This window comes from Pelodiscus sinensis, chromosome 13 (genome assembly GCF_052426305.1).
Source record: "Pelodiscus sinensis isolate ZL-2025 chromosome 13, ASM5242630v1, whole genome shotgun sequence".
Lineage (NCBI taxonomy): Eukaryota > Metazoa > Chordata > Testudines > Trionychidae > Pelodiscus > Pelodiscus sinensis.
The window spans coordinates 26,479,553-26,504,887 of record NC_143064.1 but is presented as its reverse complement, the minus strand read 5'-3'; the positions used below and the strand labels follow the sequence as shown (position 1 = coordinate 26,504,887).

The 25,335-nt window shown below is 43.0% G+C and overlaps 1 protein-coding gene across 4 annotated transcripts in view; it reads left to right on the top strand.

Annotated features, from left to right (window-relative positions):
• Window positions 1-25,335, top strand: part of LAS1L (LAS1 like ribosome biogenesis factor) — a 62,870-nt gene that overhangs the window by 21,771 nt on the left and 15,764 nt on the right. For 2 of the 4 annotated variants that reach the window (XM_006136144.5, XM_025178017.3), the window contains exons 7-12: window positions 184-293; window positions 9,842-9,927; window positions 13,085-13,300; window positions 14,554-14,692; window positions 15,281-15,651; window positions 21,113-21,260. In XM_006136144.5, coding sequence (XP_006136206.3) covers window positions 184-293; window positions 9,842-9,927; window positions 13,085-13,300; window positions 14,554-14,692; window positions 15,281-15,651; window positions 21,113-21,260 — 1,070 coding nt within the window. The remainder of the gene's footprint in view (window positions 1-183; window positions 294-9,841; window positions 9,928-13,084; window positions 13,301-14,553; window positions 14,693-15,280; window positions 15,652-21,112; window positions 21,261-25,335) is intronic. The other 2 variants (XM_025178018.3, XM_075940833.2) reach the window with 2 other exon arrangements.

Sequence of the window (25,335 nt, the reverse complement as noted above, 5' to 3'; positions counted from 1 at the left end):
CTGACTTAGACCTGTATTAGTGATTTATACTGCTGTTGAGATGGAAGTTCTGAGAGCCACTGTCAGAGTTGTGGATGAAATTCCTGGCTCATTAATCTGCTCTTTACAGTAGTGCCTCCTGCTTGCAGTGACTGCTGTACAACAAAATATATTCATTTACAGATACTGTTTTCTCTTATGCAGGTTCTTCAGGAGCTTCACTCCTTACGAAAAGCACGCAAAGCATGGTGTAATTCTTCCTCAGAGGTGGAGTGGATTTTGGCTCAGATTAAAGACTTATTGCAAGAGAGCAGGTACAGTAGACTTCTGATAATCCGGAATTTTTGGGACCTATGTGGTGCCGAATTATCAGATATACCGGACTACCAGGAGGTACTATAAAATGTGTATGTGTGCGCGCACGCGCACACACAGACTATATACTGTATATAAAAGCCATGTGACTCATTTTTTGCTGAAGCTCACTCACTAGGCCATTTTGATGCCAGACTCTCGGGAATGCCATATAATTGGAGTTTTACTGTACTGTGTATTAAGAGAGAAGCTATATCCTGCAGGCAGGAGGCATAACACCATAAAGCTGTAGGGCTGTCACTATTTTACTGTGCTTAGACTTAAAATATTGTGTTCTTTAAGTTAATCACAGAAAAAGCCATAGATTGTGACGCTAACTCATCTATGATCTTAGTCTTGATTTCTGCTAAAGAATGTTTCCCCTGCTGGTGGCCTGTATGTGCGGCTGTTTCCTCTGGCCCTTCAATATGCAACCACTCTTTCCACTTCCTTTCTTTTCTCTAACTGCCAGAGCCATTTGTGGGTGGGTTGGGACAACTGACAGTTCAGCCAAGGTCACTTTGAGTGCCGGAGTGGTTTTCTGTATTTTACTTCTTGGCGATGTTCCATACCCCAGAAGTAGAATAGACCCATTTCTGTAAAGCACTGATGTGCAGTGCTTCATACAGGCAGCAGAGATGAAGAAATTGAAAGAAAATAGAGCAGTTGTTCCTTGTGCATGTTACGTTTACATCTGAGCTCACAAAGCACATATTAAAATTCAATTTCATAATAACCTTATGAGGTGGAATTGGTCTAACTTGCAAAATCCCTGTGGGACAATATTAGTTCTATTCTACATCTTTAAGTATTTTTATAACAGTAGACACTGGGGGGACTCAATTGGGATGGAGTCTCATTAGGTATTTTACAAAGTCATGTGAAGATCCCACTCCAAGAATCTTGCAATCTGAGACAAGTAACAAGTGCAGGGCTGGAGGGGACAGATGCTATCAAATATATAATATAGGTTAGAAATGCAATAACACATTTTTGATCATTAGAAATATAAAGAATATCAGCTACCCACATTTGCCCTTTAACCTAGACATCATAAGTTGGTTGGTTGATTATCAGTTTCAAGGGGATCCTAAAGAGATATATGAAAGGTCATTACATGGTAGCTTTGCAGATCAGGAGTAGGGGGCAGTAAGGAAGAAAGCATAAAGATGTTAATGTAAGAAACTTACAAATGGGTACTTGAAGCTGGTATCATTGATGGGGCAAGGGGACAGAGCAGTGAAAGGCTTAAATGAGAATAAGATGTTTTGGGTTTAATGTGAAATGGAATCAAATGGAAAGATTTAAGAAGGTGGTGATGCATTCACAGCAGGAAAAGTAAGTGAACTTGTTACATTTGTATCTATGGTATTATTGCAGCAGGCAAGCTTTGCAACCAGGTCTGATTGTTTATTGCAGTGATTTCCTAATGTTGCACTAAAATGGACAAGAGCACTGATAAAGTATCTGTCCAAGATTCTGGGCAAAGCTCATTTAGTAATCAAATATAGAGGAGAGAATTACTGGTTCCCTGATAGAAGGGAGTGTCATTTGTCTAGAGAATCCTTTATTGTATAGCTTTTCTTCATGTTAAGACTTTTACATAGCTGTGTGTGTTGTATTAAGGGCAAGATGATATGATAAACCATCTTGCACTATTCTTCAGTGGCTGTTTCTCTCTGTGAAACCCTTGCCCTCCACAAATTCTGAAATTATAAGTTAGCAGCGTGTCTGAAGCACTGCTCTGGGTTTGGTGTGTCATCAGATGCATCTTCTCTCAGCTTTTGCTCTGTTTTCTATTCTCTTTCCACTTTATGTGCTTACTGGGTACATTTAGCACTTGGAGTGCATTTCCAAATGCATCCAGAACATTGTCTTATGCTTAATTAATTAGGCTTCTCCAAAAATTTCACTTGATAACTTGGAGCTTTTTGTGCCTCTGAATGGCCTTTTAGAGGCTGCTGCTCTACTTAAACCACCAAATATCATTATATGCTGTGAGAGAGGGGGATTTGTCAGCCCAATTAAAAATGTTGGGAGATGATGAAATGCTAAAGAATCGGTGGCCTTAGGGTTGCAGACTTGAGTGCTCTCAGAGCTCTACAGCTTTGGCTTTCCATCATTGGCATAGAAGAACTGCATTAATATTTTCCCTAAATTATTTATGTTGCAAACTCCCTTCTTTAAAGTACATCATGTGCAACTTGCTGTGAATATTTAATATGGTGCTTGGAAGAATTCTCTTCGTGTTTCTGGCAGAATTCAGCTTCTGAGCAGTGCTTGCTCTTTTCCAGTACTAGGCAAAATAAAAAGAGGGCGAGTTGGGATGGGATTTTAGGATGTAGTTCTTTTGATTAAGTTAGCTACTATACATAGGTCTGGGCACCAGGCTGGAGTTCTATAGAGCAAGATGGCATGAAAGAACTTGCATTCGAGAGAAATTTTGTGGTGTTCTTAAGTTACTGTGATTGATATGTGTCATTACGCCCACTCCTTGCATTGTAGCTGAGCTGGGGTTATACAATAAGCATCTAGTAGTACTTTAGAGCAGTGGCTCTTAACCTCAATGGTTACACGTACCGTTAGGATAAAAAACACTAGTCAGTACAAATTGAAGTACTGACTTTACAAATTAAAGTACAACATAAGAATGCCTATACTGGGTCAGACCAAAGGTCCATCCTGTCTGCCGACAGTGGCCAATGCCAGATGCCTAAGAGAGAGTTAACTGAACAGGTAATGATCAAGCGATCTCTCTCCTGACATTCATCTCCACCCTCTGACAAACAGAGGCTAGGGACACCATTCCTTACCCATCCTGGCTAATAGCCATTAATGGACTTAATCTCCATGAATTTATCTAGGTTTCTTTTAAACCCTGTTATAGACCTAGCCTTCACAACCTCCTCAGGCAAGGAGTTCCACAGGTTGACTGTGTGCCCTGTGAAGAAGAACTTCCTTTTATTTGTTTAAAACCTGCTGCCCATTAATTTCATTTGGTGGCCCCTAGTTCTTATATTATGGGAACAAGTAAATAACTTTTCCTTATTCACTTTCTCCACACCACTCATGATTTTATATACCTCTATCATATCCCCCTTAGTCTCCTCTTTTCCTAGTCTCTTTAATCTCTTCTCATATGGGACCCGTTCTAAATTCCTAATCATTTTAGTTGCCCTTCTCTGAACCTTTACTAATGCCAATATATCTTTTCTGAGATGAGGAGACCACATCTATACCCAGTATTCAAGATGTGGGCATACCATGGATTTATATAAGGGCAATAAGATATTCTCCGTCTTATTCTCTATCCCTTTTTTAATAATTCCTAACATCCTGTTTGCTTTTTTGACTGCCGCTGCACACTGAGTGGATGTCTTTAGAGACCTATCCACGATGACTCCAAGATCTCTTTCCTGATTTGTTGTAGCTAAATTAGCCCCCATCATATTATATGTATAGTTGGGGTTATTTTTTCCGATGTGTATTACTTACTTTTATCCACATTAAATTTCATTTGCCATTTTGCTGCCCAATCACTTAGTTTTGTGAGATCTTTTTGAAGTTCTTCAGTCTGCTTTGGTCTTAATTACCTTGAGCAGTTTAGTATCATCTGCCAACTTTGCCACCACACTGTTTACCCCTTTCTCCAGATCATTTATGAATAAGTTGAATAGGATTGGTCCTAAGACTGACCCTTGGGGAACACCACTAATTACCTCTCTCCATTCTGAAATTTTACCATTTATTCCTACCCTTTGTTTCCTGTTTCTTAACTAGTTCTCAGTCCATGAAAGGATCTTCCCTCTTATCCTATGACAACTTAATTTATGTAAGAGCCTTTGGTGAGGGACCTTGTCAAAGGCTTTCTGGAAATCTAAGTACACTATATCTACTGGATCCCCCTTGTCCACATGTTTGTTGACCCCTTCAAAGAACTCTAATAGATTAGTAAGACATGATTTCCCTTTACAGAAACCATGTTGACTTTTGCCCAACAAATTATGTTCTTCTGTGTGTCTGACAATTTTATTCTTTACTATTATTTTGACTAATTTGTCTGGTACTGATGTTAGGATCGCCCCTAGAGCCCTTTTTAAATAATGGCTTTACATTATCTTCCAGTCATTGGAAGCTGTTTTAAAGGATTGGTTACAAACCATAGTTAATAGTTCCACAATTTCACATTTGAGTTCTTTCAGAACTCTTGGGTGAATGCCATCTGGTCCTGGTGACTTGTTACTGTTAAGTTTATTAATTAATTCCAAAACCTCCTCTAATGACACCTTACTCTGAGACAATTCCTCAGATTTGTCACCTACAAAGGATGGGTCAGGTTTGGGAATCTCCCAAACATCCTCAGCCATGAAGATTTAGGATTAAAGTACAAATTAAAGAAGTCAGTACAAATTAAAATTTCATATAGACAGTGGCTTATGTTGCTGTATATACTGTATATCAGGCCTGAGGAAAATACAGCCTACGGGCCAGATTTGGCCCGCCAAGCCACCGGATCCAGCCTGCGGATGCAGCTGGGACCCCAGGCAGGCTCCCTGCTTGCCTTGACCTACCTGCACGCCTCTCAGAAAAGTGGCTGCTGTACTGTTTGTCTTTCAAAACTGTGAACCGGGGAGGGAAGACTTCAGGTGATGTCCCCGGCCCCTTAAACAATCCCATTGACCAGTTTTTGGCCAGAAACTTTGAATAACAGGCAGCCACAAAGCACCTTGCCCCCTCCTTTCCAGCTTGTAGTTATTCACACACGCATATGGGGCGGAGCAGGCAGGCAGGTTGCCTGAGAAACTTGCTGGGCTGCTGGCCAGGAGTCACCTAGGTAAGTCTCCTGGCCAGAAACTGCCTCTGGCACTCCAGCCCCTCCCTCCCCAAAACCGCTGCATCCCTCCTTCCCCCATTCCTGTTCCCTTACCTCACATACCCAAACCTATATCCCCTCCCAGATCTGGCACCCCAATCCCGTGCCCCAGATCACAATCCCCTTGTGGCTTAGGTCACAACCCAAACTCCTTCACCTTTTCCTGTACCCCAATCCCTAGTCTCAATCCCCTCCTGCCCTTGGTCACATCCTGGACCCCAGTCCCCTGTTTTAGGTCGCAACCCAAACTCCTGCACCCCAGTCCAGTGCCCCAGGTCACAACTGCCTCCTTCACCCATTCCCTTACTCCAAGCTCCCTTCTGCACCCAACCTGCATCCCAGACCCTGCACTTGCTCCATATAATATTATGGAAGAGTGCAAATTCTTGGAGTGCCCCCCCCCCATCAAAAATTATTGCCCACCCCTGCTATACACTGACATGTGAGTAACCATTTTTCAGGAAAACTGTGTTGTGACTTTGTTGTATTTTATGTCTGATTTTGTTAGCAAGTATATAGTGTGAAGTGAAATTGGGAGGGTAACAAGCAACTTAGATTCTTGCAATGGAAAGGTTGAGAATCACTGCTTTAGAGAACAGGTAGAGTGTGAAACTAAACTTTGGAATGGTATCTCTGCTGCGTCTCAACATGCATCTGTAAAACAGCAACAAAATTAAAAAGCTTGTGATAATTTATTTAATCGTTTTAAGTTTTGATAGTCAATGTCCTTGGTTTGTGGAGAACTGGATGGCTCAAAAGATTAGGAAAGGCATATAAAGCCTTTCTGTTCCAGGTCATTGCTACCAGTTTTAGGAGATAATCTCTAGCTGGTTGGCCACCCCTGCTCTAAGAGCCAAATTAGATGTGGATAGTAGTGCAAAGAGCCGCATCTTTTATATTTATTTTTATATATCTATAACCCTAAGGCACCCCCAGCCTCCCTGCTCTAACCCAATGCCCTTCCTCTTCCCCAGAGCCAGGTACCCACAGCCTCCCTGCTCTAACCCAATGCCCTTCCTCTTCCCCAGAGCCAGGCAGCTCCAGTTTCTTTTATTAATACCCTGGGTCTCACTAGAGCCGCTGCTGCCGCCGCACACTTTTCCCTGCAGGCGCGTGCGCAAAGCGGCCATGAACTGTCTAGGCATGTGGCTCTGAAAGACAGTGGAACATTCCCTTGAAGGCAGGTGCCACCACCCCCTCCCCAAATCCCGGACATTTTTTGTGTTTTAAAAAAGATGGCCAGACTGCAATTTAACATGGGAAAACGAGGACATGTCCGGGAAAAACCAAACTATGGTAGCCCTAACTCATAAGAGCCTCATTTCTATGAGCAAAGAGCCGCATATGCCTTGAAACCCGTGAGTTGGCTACTCCTGAGAGAGAGCCTGAGACATGAGATCTTAGGGAGTATACGATAATGGTGAGAGAGAACCTTTTGGCCAGATGGTTAGCTATAAAAGTAGCTTAGCCTAGGTTTCACTTCCACCTTTCACTGTTGGCATTGCACCTCTGGAAGCTTCCCTTGGAGTTTCAGCACAGTGACGTGGTGCAGTGATTAGATGACAGACAGTGGGGCTTGAACGTAGCCTATGAACTGAAGTTTTTATAAGGTGGGGGAAGAATCTGCTACCTCCCCCCCCTTTCATTCTCTTAGAATTAAATATTTGTAACAATGTGTCGTCCCTCATAGCTTTATTAATAAAATGTAACCTGATGCTGTTACTTGGATGTCTTTGTTATTGCATTATATAATCTACACTAGGGCTTTTTCTCTGGAAGCAGATTCCAAACAGTAAGAGCAGGAAGAAAGAAGGGGAAAGCATGAGTATCTGAACATAACAAGGATTATAACTTGTGGCTTGTGTTCCGGTTCTTTACTAAATACTTTCATGAGGTGGTCTGATTGCTGGGCTACCATGGGATATAATGAAACGGGCTGCACTACTTTATCTGAGCATTTACTATTTTGCAATGAAATTCTTATTCGTGGCAGCCTCTTATGGAGGATGGGATTGCAAAATACCAATATTCCACTGTTAAAATCAACAGCACTGGAACCTGCAGTGGTAATGTTGCTAGTGAGAGGTTTCACAATTGCTGTACATTGCCTTAGACTTGTTTTCATTTTCTGATATTTTCCTCCAAGACTTTTTAAGTAAGAATTTTTTTTCCCTGTAAATGCTGGTTTCACAATTTTGGACTTCAATCCAACCTCACTTTTGTTCATACTTAGTTACAGATAACTTCTCTAGCCAGTGGACAGGAAAACTTCTGGATGGAGTTCCTAGCAAATAATTTTGTGTGTGTATGTGGTGGCTTCCCTTGTCTCTGCCCTTCCATTATACAACTTTTTCTCCAGTTCCCCACAGTCATGTTGCCTTTCAGCTAACGCAGTATTAATTCTCTGCCCCAAACCTGCCCTAAATATATATAGAGAGGCACCAACTGGTGAACCAGCATCTACTTGCCACATTCCTATGTTGGCATCTGTATCCCTGTACGTTCTAGGGTAAGCATTGATGTAAAGAAAGTCTGCTACTAGAGAGGAGGAGCCTTTTGTCTGGGTCACGGTGGGCAATTATAGAAAATAATCATTTTAATGAGAAACATAGTGCTGAATCCCCTATGCTGCTTTTGAAATTTCAGTGCACAAGGATTTTTTCCCCCTACCAGAGTACAAGTGCTAATCTTAGTGTCCTGGTCCCATTCTAGTTTGGATTTTTGTTTCCCCTTCAGTTTCAGTGGGTGTCTTAACTCCCACAGAGAAGCTGGTTTTGGGAACCTATTAATAGGCTTGGGAGAACTCAGTTTTATCCGTTTTTAATAGAAGTTTCTGCTGGGTGTCAGCAGCCTGGCTGAGCTCCCAACTGTGGGGGAGGCCACTCTGCTAATGAATGTCTGTGGGAGTACTCCTTGCAGTCTGGAGATCTCTGCTCTGTCCCTCCAGGACTGCAGCCGCCTCCTCACACCTTGTGCCTACAGAGATTGTGTGTCAGTGGCCCTGCAGCTATGCAGGGAGCCCTCTGCACTTCCACTGTCATGGGAATGAGTGAGAAGATTCTAGTGGAGCAGAGCACAGATTTCCTCCCCCACTTTCCCCAGCACTCCCAACTGGTGAGCAAGAAAGCGGGCCTATGATGTCAGGGCTGCACAGGACTCCCTGTGCTGCGACAGAGCTGGTAACCCTCAGTCGTTGCAGGTGCAAGAGGGAGGGAGGCTATGTTTGTGCCGCTTTTTTATTGATTGTTCTTTTTATTGTTGTTGATTTGAGTAAGTAATCCGAAATCAATATTTAATGATCTTAAATGATTCAAGTAAAATCCTGCAAAGTCTGCCTGTTAAGCAGCTGCCATGCCTCGCCACATTTCAGCTGCAGTAGAATTAATCTTACATTAGGAATGTAAGAGTGCAACTGTTTAAATGGTTAACCAATAAGCATCAGCACTCTTCACCAGTGTGCACCAACCAGACCCTGCTCCTGGGGTACCAGCTGTTGCCCCATGGTGCAGTCTCTTCAGTATAAAGCTCATACCACATAGCCCATAGTGCAGCTGTCTCCCCAAAAGCAGAGAAGGCAGCTGGAGCCAGTTATAGTTATACTATACAGGCAGTCCCCGAGTTACGTGGATCCGACTTATGTCGGATCCGCGGTTACGAACGGGGCCCGTCTCCCTGGTTTCCAGCAGACCAGGGAGATGGGGAGCAAAGCAGAGCAAAGCCGCGGAGCCCGAGGGCAGCAGGACAGCCACGGCGCGTCTGGGCTGTCCCGCTGCCCCTGTGCTCCGTGGCTTTGCTCCGGACGCCTGTGGTACAGCAGCTGGGGCGCTGCCAGGTTGGTCCCGTAGCGCCGCTCTGGGCACTACTGGACCAACCCGGCAGCACCCCAGCTGCTCTGCCCCAGGCGTCCTGATTCAGCCACTGCTGGTCAGTTTCAGCAGCGGCTGACTTGGGGATGCCTGGGGCAGAGCAGCTGGGGTGCTGCTGGGTTGGTCCAGTAGCGCCGAGGAGCGGCGGCGCTACTGGACCAACCCAGTAGCACCCCAGCTGCTCTGCCCCAGGCGTCCCCAAGTCAGCCGCTGCTGAAACTGACCAGTGGCTGACTACAGGAAGCCCCTGCCCCGGGCTTCCTGGAATCAGCCGCTGATCAGTTTCAGCAGCAGCTGACTTGGGGATGCCTGGGGTTCTTAAGTTGAATCTGTATGTAAGTCAGAACTGGCGTCCAGATTCAGCCGCTGTTGAAACTGATCAGTTTCAGCAGCCGCTGAATCTGGACGCCAGTTTCGACTTACATACAGATTCAACTTAAGAACAAACCTACAGTCCCTATCTTGTACGTAACCCGGGGACTGCCTGTACTATAAGCTGGCTTCCAGCTTGCACCAGCTCCTGATTGCCAGCTCCACTCTGGAGAGCTGGCTGCACTAGGAGCTCTGCATTATAAACCTTATACTGCAGAGCTCACAGTGCATGTAACCATATCATTGTTAGGATTTTTAATGGTTACACAGTTACTTTTTAAAGCATTTTTTAGGTCTTTAGTGTATATTGCATGTGAAACGTTTTGGGGTCAGGACAGCAGGTGCTTTGGAAATGTAAGATCTGGGGGGAACTAATGGGAGTTTCTTCTTGCTCTAGGGAGGTGGTGGCTGAAGCTCTGCTAGATGATGGCTCTCTCATCCCAACTGCGGAACACCTGGAGACTCTAAACATTAAGTGTGAAGGTCAGTGGCTAGACTTTGTGTGAAATCCCCTAAATGAACACATGGAATAGTTAGACTTAATATGTTTTCTCATTTTGATGGAAATCCAAATTTGCATTAACTTAATTTGTTTTTAAACATGCTTTGTACTTATACCAGGGCCTCCTCTACTGCCCCTTCTATTACTGCCCGTTCTATTTTTGCATATCCTAATCCAGGGGTGACCAACCAGTTAGAGAAAGAGAGCCAAAATAGCTGTGGCTAGAGTGCGAAGAGCTATATATATATATATATATATATATATATATATTCATAGATCTATATATAGATAGTTATATAAATATAGTACACAAAATGTAGTGATAAAAATAACATTACAGGACATTTAGGACAAAAACCAATAAAAAAAAAGTCTTTATTCATTTAAAAAATTCATGGCCAGTCCATAGATCTTCAGAGAACTTGACAAGGAACAAACATCAAATTAAAAAAAAACCAACCCTTTAAGAATACAGTAATATTCTCACACTAAAAGAGAAGCATCCCCACCATGTATTTTAAATTTAACACTCTACTGCCCTATTATGTCATGTGAGGTTTTTAAATTTAAACTGAACTGAGAAGTTAATTAGCACACTTTGCAGTGTCTGTTTCACTCCAACTTGTTGATCTCTGGTATGGTTTCCTCTTTTTTTTTTTTTTTTTAAACTTATGAAGTTTATGGCTTTTTTTTTTTTTTTTTTATAGTTCTAAAAAATTCAGGTCTGTCCCAGACTGCAAATACAATAAGGGAGAGACTCATATCTCAGAATAATTGCTTCAGCCTGGCAAACAATAGCCTTTGAATTTTCTTTAAAGAAATACAGTGTAAACCAGGTACTTGTTGATGCTTTTTTTTTTTTTTTTCTTTTTTTTTTTTTTTGCCCTGGGATTTAAATATGACAACTCTGTTGGCTGCCTTATTCTGTATCCATGAAGACTTTGAGTTTAAGGTGTTTCGGTCCCCCTGCCCCCAACTCTAATGCAATGTCCTCCCCCTCCCCTAGAGCCAGGCATCCCCAGCTTCCTCCTCCCCGCTGTAACCCAATGCCTCGGTCCTGGAGATGCCCCCACTGCCACGCACTTCTCCCTCCAGGCACTGGGGCGCGTGCACAGTGGGCCGTGAGCAATCTGGGTGCTCAGCTCAGAACTAGCAAGAGCCGCATTTCTTTAAGCAAAGAGCTGCATGCGGCTCAAGAACCATAGGTTGGCCACCCCTGTCCTACTTTTTTTGATTCCCTTTTATTTTGATGTCTACCTTCTAATTCTGTACTTACTCCTGCATGAATGCAGACCACTTCCTTTGAGGAGTGTCTCTGTGGATGCTCCACCTTAGGTGTTTAGACAATGCTGTGCGCCTAGTTGGAGAGGTAAAACAGCAGTGTCCTCAGTGGGCAGCCGGCATGCACCGTTTGGAGCAGCTACTGCACATGTGCAGCCAACTGACCCCTCAGCTCCTTCTCTGCCGCCATTGACTTCAGTTGGAACCTGCAGTTGCCCTAGATATCTTATAGTAGTTTGTTAGTTAAGCAAAATTGTTAGTTATTACTAAATAGTTATAATTACAGTTAGATATTAGATTGTTCTTGTTAAAAAAAAAAAAATTGTTGTAGCTTCAATTCAAGCTTCTGTTAATAGAGAGGTCCATGTGGCCAGTGTGTGATTCAGCACACTCCTACCACTCAGACAACTTTCTCTCATGGAGAGCTCTGAAAAAGCAGTTCCCTCAGGATTGAGCTCTGCAGATTCTGCTTCAGCACAGTCCTCTAGGAAGCGCTCCCACTCATCATTTTGTAGTGATTTCCCCTGAGAAGAAGCACTACAACACAAAAAAATTGGCACTGGCACCAGGGGCACCTATGGCACCTGACTATGAGGCACCAGGCAAGTTTGGCACCAAGATGGCCCCGAGGAGCGAAGGACCCGGCACAGGCCAGCTCTAAGGCATCAGAACTAACAAGTCCACGTCTGCTCCATCAACACCAGCCAAGACATCTCCAGCACCAATGAAATTGTGTGCGGCTGCAGCACTGACTGCTTCTATGCCACCGTCTTCCATACCACTGTTGCAGAGCAAACAGTCAGCACCATCTGCACAGCCTCTGCCTCAGCTCCCCTCAGCACCGATGTTGGTACCATGTATCCTGGTACTGCAGACATTTACAGTAGCTACAGACTTGCTAGTAACCTCAGTGCCTGGAACACCACACTTTGGCACCAATGATAGGCTGAATACATCTTGTTTCAACCTATCAGCTACATCAATGGGATTGGCACCTCCATTATGTAGTGACGATGAGGAAGACTCTTTGAGTATTCACACTCCAAGGCACTCCTCACTGAAACCAATGCAGCAGCCACCCCATTGGCAACCCCCTTGATGGCTGCCTCTACCATTGCCAGCTAACTGGCCTTATAGGGACCTCTGGGCTATCCTCCATAGAAGACTCCAGCATCCAGGTTGGAGCATGCTATATTCTCGCTAATTATGGGCTTCATGGAGCGATAGAGGAATTTTCTGACCTTTGTATGACCACTTCTAGCTGTGACTTGCTTCCATGTTGTTGCTCACAGGTTGGGAGAGACTTCCCTAATTGGCATTTAAGGGTCTAGTGTTTGTCTGTCTAAAGAGTGTTGCGTACTCAACCCCTATTTTCATTGGAAATTGGGTGACTAACTACCTTGGGGCCAACTGAGAATGTCCATCTAAGAGGTTCCCAGTTTCTGTAATTACATTGCAATAATAGAGCTGTTTGAAGCTACTCAGTACTATGGTCTTTTATCTTTTTTTATAGCACCTTTTTTAGATAGATTAGCTCTTAATTATGTGGGAGTTGAATTTATGATGGCAAAGCATTAGCAAAACAGAGAGAGATTTTTTTCCTCTGGTTTACAGCTTGATTAAATTAAGCTTCATATTTTCTGCATTCAATGAAACACTGTATTAATTGCCTAATTATCCAGTCATTGTTTTTCCCGTCTTTGCTGATTATAACTCTGATTCAGAGTGGGATGCCAGGAATAACACAAGGACAACTGAATATGGTATATGCTACTATTCACTTTGGAGCTATCACTGAAACAGATTTTATGTTCAAAATACTTCACTATTTCATTGTAGTGTTTTTCTTTTCCATAGACAATAAAGAGTTGCTGGATTTCAAAATCCCTCAGACATTTTACTGCTTCTGGCAGCCTCTGCTAAAGGGCCTCCTTTCCCGAGACTTTACACAGACCCTGCTAGAGAAAATGTTTGCTACCCTGAAGCAATGTTCTGAATCTTCAGAATTCAGGCCTCAGTATCTGATCAACTGGATTGCTGAGATTCTGACTGCCAACACCAAAGCTAAAGCGAGTGAGTGAGTCTTAAATTCCTTTAGGTCCCATATGAATATGGCTTCAAAATCTGCTCCTATTCCAGTGCAAAGGGGGAAGATACTACTTTCAAGTCAGAAGTTCAGGATCCTAAGTATACTGTTCCTGTTAATTTACCCTAGCTTTCAAGTTCTCTGTGTTCATGCACTTTCTGGGTACCCTTCATTTCACTGTACAACTTTATTATGGGTTTTATCAAGACTTGAAAGATAGTAATTTTTCCTGTAAGGGACCAGTGTCCCAGCCTGATGGTGGGAGCACTGCACTGTTAAAGTGCTGTTTTATACACAAAACCTAAACCAGTGGTTTGTGTTACTACAGTTGCCAGTTGTACCTCTCATAATAATCAGTGCCCAGATCACTAGCTCATACAGTGCTGATTTTGCAACATCCCAGGGCTACTCTTGTTGTCCTGACCAGATCCCACCTAAGTTCGGGCCACACAGCTTAGAAGAGAGATGGACACCCCTCCCCCAGCTCCCGTCCAGCCCCATCCTGAATCTTCCACAGCTGGGGGAAAGGCACCTCTCCCCTAGTCTAACCTGGACCTGCTGTTGATGCAGAAGAGGCACCTCTACTGACCCAGTCTAACCCTGAACCTGCCTTGGCCAGTGACAGATGCTCTGACCCCAACTCAGCCCGGACTTGCTGCAGCCAGGGGAGAGGTGCCTCTTCCACCCAGCCTACGTGCTGCTCCAGGGAGGGAGAGCTGGGGCCGGGGATTCCTTTCTCCCTAACATAACTCCATGGCATCCTGCACCCCAGTTCCCACAACCCCAGCTGGAGCTCTCATTCCCCTGTCCTACAACTCTCTGTCTTAACCCTCCTTCCACACTCCGAACCCATTAATTTTGTTACATGCACTAATACAAGGTGATGTCACATTTTGTTGGTGCACATAACAAAATTCGTTCTGCACATGGATGGGGAGAATTATAGGAAAAACTGAACCCAATTTTGGCTGTTCTCATTTTGTTCTGCCTATTTATGCATATGTGCCCTTGTGTAAATTGTCTTTCACTTCTCCTGAAGTTTTTAGAGTTGCCGAAGCTGCCAAATCATGATATTATGTTTCACTCCAGAAGTAGCTACATTCCACAGCAGGTTGGAATTATGGCCTGTGAAACACATTAACTCTGGCTGTTAGGGGTGAAAGATGTTATAGCAATGTAAAGGGTTGGTTATAAATGTTTGTTTCTTGTTGTTAGGCTCCTCTCCTTTATATTTTTTAAGGGAGGAAAGTGGCACGCCCTTCTCAGAGTCAGATAAATAAAAGGAAGCTGTTTCTCCATAGAATTTCCTTGCAATGGATAAAGCTCATTGATGAATGTTTGGAAGCTCCCTGCTGGGCGACACCACATCTCCTGCAGCTGTAAGTGTGACCCTATCTCTTTGAAAAAGGAAAGAGGGTGCAGGAAGCAGATCACATTGCAACCTGCTCAGAGCCATTGAAAAGTGTGCTCAGTTGTGGCTGGGACTCCTTCACTGACCTGGTGTCACCCTTGTGGAAACCCTTTTATGCCTGCTAAACCTATATTATTTCTGCCCATTGTTCCACTGGTGCTAGAAGAGAGAAAGCAATAAAACTTTTCAGGTCTCTTTCAAAAAAGAAATTGAGTGAACTAGAGGAAAAGAAATTGGTGACTAATAAAAAGGGGGCAAAGAATCATGATGAGGCTGGTTGACGTTAACAATGTAGTGAAAGCTTAGAAGGGCTGTAATCTTTTTGTTTTCATGAAAATAGTTGGGGGGGGGGGAATTAAGAAAAAAAATCAGAATATTTAAGAAAACAGAGAGTAACCTAGGACCCCACTCAGCTTGGGAAGATTACCATCTCTGTCATGTGCATCATCCTGAGCTGGTTTAGAAGAGCCCATGCTTAAGCTGCTGGATTCCAAAAGCCTCTTTTCTGGAGTCTCTTTTTACTTGTGATGCTCTGGTTCCCTCCTTTTCTTTTTAGGATTTTGTCAGACATGGAGCTTCCCTTGCCTGCAGATGCTCAGGAGAACCTTCTTTATCTCTCCTCCATCTATACCCAAGAAGGAAGCTCTGTCTCCAGTCCAGACTCTTCAGATAGCAGTGGGCAGCCAATTTACACCATTGAGAGCTTACAGTGGAAGGCTAGACAGGATAATCAGGCCAAAGGACAAGGCCAAAGGTTGGAAAGGCAAGAAACAGCAGTGGGTAGTGTTGGTGAAGAAGACGACAAAGAGGAGGAGGAAGAGATGGAAACTGAGCCAACACCTTTAGAAGATCTTCATGCTGATAACATGATGGTTATTGCTGAGAAAAGGGCAACATTACATGGGTCTGTCTGGCAGATCAGTGCAGGTAAAGTGATTTTTAGGACATACTCTGATGCCTTGGGTCTTTTTGTCACCACTAAATGTAAATTGAAATGTACAGTGGCCCTTCAAACCTTATTCAGAGCCTTATTTAGATGGAAGTTTACTTCAAGTCCATGTTATAGCTAAATCCCAGTAAACTGTTTTTTCAAAGCTGTCTACTTAAAGGCATCTCCCCTCTTGGGGCTCTCATCACACTGCAGTTACTCTTTACAGGAACACACAGTTAATGCTTTGTTAACTTTCATCTCACATGTTATCCTCTGTGGTTAAAATTCCAGTTTACCTCATTGGCGGGGAAGGGTGTGGGCTAGTGGCGAGCAGCAAAGTAAATATGAACACTTCCTGGACTTTGGTAATACATGACAAAAACTGCCTCTTATCAATCCAAGATTTAAAAAGACACCTGAAGCTCCATATTCTGGGTGTCCCTGATACGGGAACACCCATGGTTCGGAGCTTGGCAGGAGACAGAGGAAACAGCTCTGACCTTTCCCCAGCTAGGGGAATGGCAGCGTACTGCTCCCATATTGATGAGAAATGGTCCCTGGGGTCGATGGGGAGCACAGAGTCCTAAGTGCCCCCAAGAGAGGGATACCAGGTTAACTGTCCCAGCCCCGCAGCTTTTCATGTACACTGTCTCCCAGATCCCACCCTAGCATCTTCCATGGTCCATAAAAATTCCTTAAGCTAGCATAGCCTTTTTCCCAAGGTTGCTGGATTAAAGAGGTTCAAGTGTATTACTTGTGTATTTCCAGTAGTGTGCAAAGTGCTTTCCAGACAAGTAACATGCTCCAGGAAGCCACAATATGCACCACCAGTATGCAAATGGATGAAACAAGACTAGGAATTCAGGGATCAAATAGGATCTTAGAGGCCAAAAGGGGAACCACACACAATCATCTAGTTTGACCTACTGTATGTCACAGGCCATCAGCCCCATTCTGGTATCTGCACATTAAGCCCAACAACTGGAATTAAATCAAAGTTTTACAATCCTCAGGAGGAGAAACTACTGTGTTTAGGGCAGGTTAGCAAGTACATTGCGAGTTTCAAGATCACTTCCCACTACTATTGAACACTTAATTTTTGAGGAGCTCGGAGATTCTAATGCTTACAGACTTCATGGGAGAAGCATGATTTGTTGAAGATTTTAACAGGGGTAGAGAATAGAGAAGATAAAAATGGTGAGTCCGATGGGGGGAAAGCATTTCAGGTATGAAGCTGCATGAGTGGAGATACAGGCAACAATGCAAAAGGCAGTTCAAATACTTTCCCCTAGTACATTACTTTTTTGTTTGCTTAAACGACTACCTTTAATCAAATTGATGATGGTTTGCTAGAGCTGAATGTTCAGGTGACTGAGAGAAAAAGGTAACAGGGAATGAGCAACTTTTTCATGGTAAGCATGAGTTACATTCATTTTATTCGCATTCTGTGGCTGTCTGGAATAGAGAACCTTTTAAGTTCTGTGGTTGATTTGCATACAAGGCTCTGTCAACATGGTTTTGGTATATTGATTCTGCTTCCTGTAGCTTGAGACAAAGTGAGGTTGCTTTGATTTACCCTCTTCCTGCACCCGGCTACATATTTTTGGGGCTAACATTCTTACTCGAAATATGAAATACATCTTAGTTTTTAGATTGATGAGGCTCCTGGTCTCACCCGTCTAGAGTAGCAGCCATCCCATTATTAGGAAAGCAAACAAGTTTGAGAAGCCTTGGTTTCCAAACAGTATGTGACACTTATCTTTGTCTTGGCTTTTGAAATTTAGGAAAAGATTGGATTTGGCATGTGGTGGGTTGGATCCCAGAGATCTCCTTGGGGTTGTCCCCCGGTGTGCTAATCCCCTATGCCCGCCTTTCTGCCCTCTGGGGCTTCACACCGCCCTGTGTTGCTGGGCTAGAAGCTGTAGTCTCTCCCAGCCAAGACACGAAGTTAGTGTCCCACTCTGCAGAGCAATATAGACACTGAACCAACTCGGTTCAACCACAGTGTGGGCTTACTGCAGTCGTGTGCAACCTTTTTTGATCTGCGACCCCCGCACCACGGGCCCAGCCCCCGGCTGGCCAGATCTAAGCACCACGACACCCTGGGAAGACATCCAGGACCCATGGGTTGTGCACCACTGGCTTACAGAATCATTTATAGGTTATTGGTTTGAGTACTGAGCCATTAAATTCCTAAAGTATCACCAACGGCCCTCATTAGCACATTTAGAATTAAACTCGGATTCACTTTTCATATTCCTAACTTCACATACAAGAGTTTCAGAGGGGTAGCCATGTTTGTCTGTAATAGAAAAAGCTTAAAAAACAATTAATAGTCCTGCAGCAACGTAGAGACTAACAAAAATGTAGATGGTATCGTGAGCTTTCATGGGCACAACCCACTTCTTCAGATTAATGGAGTTTAAGGGGCCCAAATTCCAAATAAATAGCAGAGAAAGAAAGGGGATGGGGATTTTTTTGTTAGCCACTAAGGTGCTGCAGGACTATTCGTTATTTTGTAAGTTTTATTCAAATACACAAATGATACATACATAAAAATAGGACATACAGGTTCAGTGGATTACAACTTTCAAAATGTAAAAGCATCTTCAAGTTATGCATATTCATAAGCCAGTTTTCATAAAGCATGAGGGTCCTCATGAAATGGCATTATCTACATAACTTTGAATACAGGGTACAGCTGGCCTGATAGTTATTGCTGTTCAAGGTGGCAAATTGCTTACAGGCTGTACACCCTCACAGAGACGGTCTGAAACTGAATAGAGGAGCAGGAAGTGGTGAGGAAGATGTAACTGTACTCATCATTATTGTGAGAACCTATCAATTGGTAAGAGACTGTACTTTCCAAGCTATTGCTGTGTTGCCTCTTTTACATATCTCGTACCCTATAGTCATGTGCAAAAGATTATTTACAGACTGTTCAGGATTCCTCCAGCTTTTATATTGTTCCCCTATTTTTCTGTCAAGCAAGTTCCTGTATTTAGTCACCACTGTATTTTGCTGACACTTTGAAGATGGGATTTTTTTTAAAGAGGCCTAAGATCAATGTGAAAGGTGTCAAACTCCTTTACACTTTTTTGAAAAAAAAATTCCAGTTTGAATCCCCTTATCTCAAGTGATCTTGTTCCAATTATCCAACTCCCATCCCACTTGGTTAAAAATATATCTCCTCTCTCCTGCTCTTGTCTTTACTGATGGAGATACTGTCAAAGGGTATGTCTGCACTACCACCCTAGTTCGAACTAGGGTGGTAATGTAGGCAACCGGAGTTGCAAATGAAGCCCGGGATTTGAATTTCCTGGGCTTCATTTGCATAAAGCCGGGCACCGCCATTTTTAAATGTCCGCTAGTGCGGACTCCGTGTCACGAGGAGTAACGGTAGTTTGGACTAGGAAGCCTAGTCCGAACTACCTAGTCCGTGCCGCGCGGCTACACGCGGCACGGACTAGGTAGTTCGGACTAGGCTTCCTAGTCCAAACTACCGTTATTCCTCGTGACACGGAGTCCGCACTAGCGGACATTTAAAAATGGCGGTGCCCGGCTTTATGCAAATGAAGCCCAGGAAATTCAAATCCCGGGCTTCATTTGCAACTCCGGTTGCCTACATTACCACCCTAGTTCGAACTAGGGTGGTAGTGTAGACATACCCAAAGAGTTTATTGTGGTTGGACACCCAAGGAGCAAGCTACTGGTGGCAAACGTGAAGGTTTCTGTTCCTTAGAATAGGAAAGTGTCTTACATGTGTGCAAGTGGTTCTTTACATGTATTAGATCTTGGACTTTTTGGGAACCAAATCAGGCACTTTCCCAAAGCATAATGTTGAATTAACACTTATGAATATCTGTCACTTTTTAAGTGCCACAAGTCAATTAAAAGAATAACCTGAATTTAAATACAAGAAATTGCTCCAGAACATGACTGAAGACTATTTGGGGGTCATAGCGGATAATCAATTGAATGTGAGCTCTGTGTGTTGTGGAGGCTAACTGGGCTATTGTGATCCTCAGATGCATAAATGGGAATCTCAAATAAGAGCAGAGAGGTTATTTTACTTGTGTATTTGGCATGGGTGCAACCTTTTCTGGAGTGTTATGTCAATACAGGTGTCCACAGTTCAAGAAAGATGCTAATGAATTGGAGTTCAGAGGAGAAAGATGAAAAGATTAGGAAAAAAAACAACTTATTGTGAGACTCAAGGAACTCAAACTTTTAATGAAGAAATGCTAAATGATAACTTGATTAGAGTTTATAAGTACTTACTAAGGATGTTAAGTATTGATTAATTTGCTAGTCGAGTAGTCAATGGAATTTCCATCGACTACTTGACTAAGTTGTTAAGGAAGGGAGCTTTAAGCGCTCATTTCTGCTCAGGCTGTGTCTGAGCACAGCTCCTGGCTGCCTCTTAAAGGGACAGAGGAGCCGGTGTGCAAATACACTGGCTCATTCTCTGGTCCCCTTCCTCCCCCACCGCCCCGGGTCTCAGGACAACTTTCATGCTGCCCCTCTGCACTTTTAAATGGGATGCAGCAGCGGCATTTGGCCTCCTAGTTCCCATCATGCTGCCCCTCTGCATTTTTAAAGGGACACTGCAGCTGCAGCTGGCTTGTCCTGAAGGGGATCGGGGGGCGGCGGCTGCTGCTGCTGCATCCCTTTTAAAACTGCAGAGTGGCAGGGTAAGGGTTATCCTGAGACCTAGCAGAGCACCAGAGAATGAGCCAGAGTCTTTGCACACCGGCTCCTCTGTCCCTTTAAGAGTGCAAGGAGTGAGGGGGAGTGATTGAGTAGTCAAAAGTGCTACCTGATAAGCTCCTGCTTATTGGATAGTCGACTACTCCTTCACATCCCTAGTATCTACTACATGAGGAACAGATATTTGATGATAATTGGTCTAGCAGAGAAAAAGATATAAAACAATCCAGTGTCTGGAGGATGAAGCAAGACAAAGTTAGACTATAATTAACTATTGGAACAGTTTTCCATGGATTTTGGTGGATTCTACATCACTAGCAACTTTTAAATCAAGACTGGATGTTTTTTCTACTAAATCTGTTCTAGGAATTATTTTGGGGAAAGTTCTGTTGCCTGTGTTATACAGGAGGTCAGATTGGATGACAAGAATTATCCCCTCTACCTTGGAATCAGTGGTGTGTAATAACCCAGAATACTCTAAAATGCTTGGACAAGCTGCACAATGGGGAATCTTTGACATTTTGGTGTTCAATTGTATCCCATTGTTTCACATGATACTTTTCCAAAGGAAGGTCATGGTAGCATAAGTCTGTGTCAAAATTTGGGGATGTTATTCCCTAGATGTATGTTACAGAATTCTGACAGGATTATTATGAAATGCACAAACAGCCCACATACTTTTCTGATGCTAATTTTAGAAAGTGCAGACTTCTTGTTTTATACCATGAATGTTGCTTTCCCACTCAGATGGAGTGCAGTGGAAAGACTTTCCTCTTGGGAAGCTTCCAGGTCAGACAGATGACCCTGATAACCTACTGGTGGATAGTTATTCTATGATGTCTATGCTTGATCAACCAGTGACAAAAGATGACGGAAAGAACTCCCCGAGTATGAAGTGAGTAGTGATGTGGGTGGGGGTTTTCTGTCATTGTGTCTCTCAAGTACATCATGTTTATTCTTAGCACTGTACAACCACCACAAGAAGAGTCTGACACAGCAGTTTCTGTTAATGGTTGTAGCAGTTTGAGAAATGTTTAACTGTTTGTTCTCTCTCTCTCTCTCTGCGCTAGCATCTCATTGACTTTTAGTTTAATGAAGATACAGGAAGAGGCTGGAGTGTATTACTTTGCTCAAAACAGACTTTTTTAAAGTGTTTGGTTGAATCTCACGGGAAAGAGGTCAGGAAGCATAGAGTCCTCTACTTTGATAAAATGAATTAACAAGGCAACGTGGTAGTCCAAATTGTATTCATATTAATTACTGGCAAACTCATTCAATGAGGCCAGTGCTCACTCTCTCTTTCCTACTCAGATCCTTCAAGTATCCAGAACAGCAGCTCTGTGATGTGATGTGATGTGGTCAGGACTCCTTTAATGAGAAGTAGCATGGTCTTGTGGCTAAATCACTGTACTGGAAGCCAGGAGACTTGGGTTGTGTTCTTGTCTCTAGCACATAGTCACTGTAGGACCATAGGTCGTTTAACCTCTTTGTGCATCTGTGTTACCATATTGGCTTATCTTACATCGGGCGGGTGTTGAGGGTTAATGCACAAGTGTTTGTAAAAGCTCTTTGAGGTACTTTGATAGCAGGTACTCCACAGCGGACTCCAGGAAATGGGTAATTGCGTAATATATGTTGTAATATAGAATGATGCTTCTTTTACATAAAGGAGATGAATATGCATGGAAATGGTATGAGCAAATAGAAACTTGTCTCACTTCATGTGCTTTATGTGACTTACAGAATGTTTACTAAGTGAGTTCATTTATTAAAATAGTAAACTCCCAGCTACCAGTCTCTGGTTAACCACAAGTGACTCAGGCATCACTGATGGCTGTGCTCACCATGCTTTGTTCCCCTATGAGACCTTGTGTATACTTCTGTAAACCTTCAGAAAATCAGGGTGAGTATATTGGAACAAAAGTTATCTTTGCATGGGAGTGGTATGCAAATGCCCTGCATCTCATACAGCATCTTCAGAAAGCAGTGGCAATCATTTTCTGACTGGAAGAATCTTACCATACAGTAATTTTTTTCCTCTATATCTTTTCCCACCAGAAATAATATAATGAGATTTGTTTTTGTAATTGCCACCAATTTTAAAACCATCTTTTTTTTTCCTGTCTGGAAATCTGTGGTAATGTCTTAATCTGTTGGACTGTTAAATGCAGTTCTCTATCTTGATAAGATAAATTTACATGAGTGATGTACATGATAATTAGATTCACAGCTTCAGTACTATCCTCGTAAGGTGACCAGCTCCTTGCATTCCTGTCTTCAAACCTGTCCCAATATGTAGCACCCCCTTCTCTGTCATTCTTAAAACAAAAGTCAATAGTAGGTTTTGCTTTTTCCCATCAGGAAGCTACTGGCTATTCACAGACCGAGAAGAATGTTAGGAGTTGAATTTTCAAACCTTTTGTGGCTGTGGTATAAATTGAAATAGCACCGCTAACTTCACAGAAGCTACACAATGTATAACAGCCAAAGGTCTAACCCATTGGGTTGTGTCCAGCCTCAGTGAAGAATTACACTGCAGATGATGGTACTGTTGGTGGAAGCTTTAGCTGAGTCTTTCCTTCTATAGAAATGAGACTGTCCTGGTTAATGTGGATTTAGCAATTCCATATTAATTGTTTAGTCCAATAGCTCTGTCATGGCAAACTGTTTCACTGTCAAATCAATTGTCTCTTACATTGCTGTATAGGAGCATAGAAATGGTTATTCTTAGAAAAAAAAAATGTAACTAAATGGCAGTTCCTGCATTTCTACCCAGTGCATTCACAATAGCTACCACATTGAAAACCTATAGACCCGTTGTTCTCAAACTGGTCTTTAAACCCTGTCCTAGTGTTCTGGAAAAGGAAACATGAGATCCATGTATTTCAGGATGGGGTGTTGGGAGAGTGGTGGATATATAAGAATCTTTCCCATAATTGGTCCAGAGACTGAACAAGCTCTAGAACCACTCACTATTGGGTGTCTTTCAGGCTATGAAACAAACACAACAAAAGAAACTAGCAGGTGAATAGTGATGCTACGTGCTAGCAGCCATTCCACTCCCAGGGAAATTGATGGAATGTCACCTTTGGTAGATCAGAGTTAAAATGGACCATGGTGATTATGGATTTTTGGGCATATAATACTTATCAGTAGGGGCTATAGAAATTTTCAGGGTAAAACCTGCCAGAATTTCCTTGCAAAAATTGTATTTGTCTTTGTTGATACAGCTTTTAAGTGCAATGCACCATTGTTGGAAATTGCACTTGTGCTGCACGGTTTACTGTGTATAAAGCTTTGAGAGTATTGGTTGAAAGACACCAAATACTGCAGAGAACTTAATTGTATATTTTTAAGCCAAAACTAAGGATCTTCAGAAATGTTTCTTAAATAAAAATAAGGAGCTATAACTCTCAAAAGCAGTGGCAACATGAAGAAATCCCAGGCAAATCCTTTGAGAGACTTTCTCCCATAGTGCATAATTTTTTCCAGAATGTTGCATGTCAGAATTTAAAAGCCTTCTCCTTATAACTGCTGACCTTGCAGTTGTTTTATGAGCTGTTTAGAGAATATGTAAAAAGTCAGGCTTGCAGTTGGTCCCAACTGATCCTTCCAGCCTGGAGAGGGCAGATAATGTGTACACGGTTAACTGATGAGTCTAGGCATATTGCTTAACCCTCACAGTTACACGCAAGTGCCCCTCCGTCCCTCTGTCTCTGTATCAGAGACTGCGGAGGGGGGAGGGAAAGGAGTCAGGAGCCGGTGCTCGCAGGGATGCATAGTGGGTGATACTTACTGATAACTGGTTAATTGGTGGCCCTGCTCAACCGGTAGTGTAGTGCTGTGGGCCCAGCCTGGCATGGTGCGGCAGTCCCAGCCCAGCCCAAGCAGCCTCCACCCATGGTGTGCCCGGCCAGGCCAGGCTAGAGCAGTAGCAGGCCCAGCTGGGTTGGAACAGCTCCCCACCTGCGGGATCCCATTTTAAGCGGTTAACCACTCAAATCTAACGTTTAACAAGTTAACTGATTAAACAGGATTTTACGTCCCTAGTTGGAATGTCTGTGGGTAAAATGGTAGATTAATCTATTAGTGTTCCAAACACTGAACAGATGATGTCGCCAAAGAAGAGAAAAGTAGAATAGAAATTAATGTGTTGGAGACTTACTTGTAAGAGGTTTTTACTAAAGCTAAAGGACCTTACGGCATAACATAGCTATGGAGCAGTAGACAGGAAACAATGGCGAAATATACTTAACTTGATAGAAGCCTTACAATTTCGCCTGTTTTAAAGCTAGTATTGTAACTCTCCTACCTTCTCCCCCCCCCCCCAACAGTCTCCCACACACAGTTCCACTCCACACTCATGCACAGCTCTTACTTTGACTGAAGGATAAGTGATTGATAACCAGAGTAGAATGTTTTATTTTTGGTGGAAAAACTTAACTGAAAAGTGGATGTGCACATTTGTTTGATCCTGGGGAATGAAATCTAAACTGGCTTTACAGGGATACATGCTATACTGACAGATTATTTATAAAAATGCATGTGGTGCCTTCACTTCTACCACAGAGTCATGTACAGTTTTAATAATGCTTGGAAGAAAGTCCACAGAATCCTCCAAAGATTCACAAATGACAATCTGGGTATCTGACTCATTTTAGCCCTTTTCACTGTACTTTAAAACTTTCTGCTAACTTACTTCCTGCAGCAAAATATTCCCTGGGTACATGCATCATTCCCCCTGAAATCCCCATAATGATTCTCCTCCTAGCAATCAGTGACAAATGGCATCTGGTTTACCTGCATATCTATATCTGTCCAGAAGAGAGGGAGAGGGAGAGGGGTGGGTGTGTGTGTGTGTGTGTGTGGTCTATATTTCTGAACGTAAAGGACTTTAGAAGTCATTCGCTATGCTTCCCCACTTAGGATTTGTGTGATTCTGGGGGAGATATTTGGAATTTTTTTGTTTC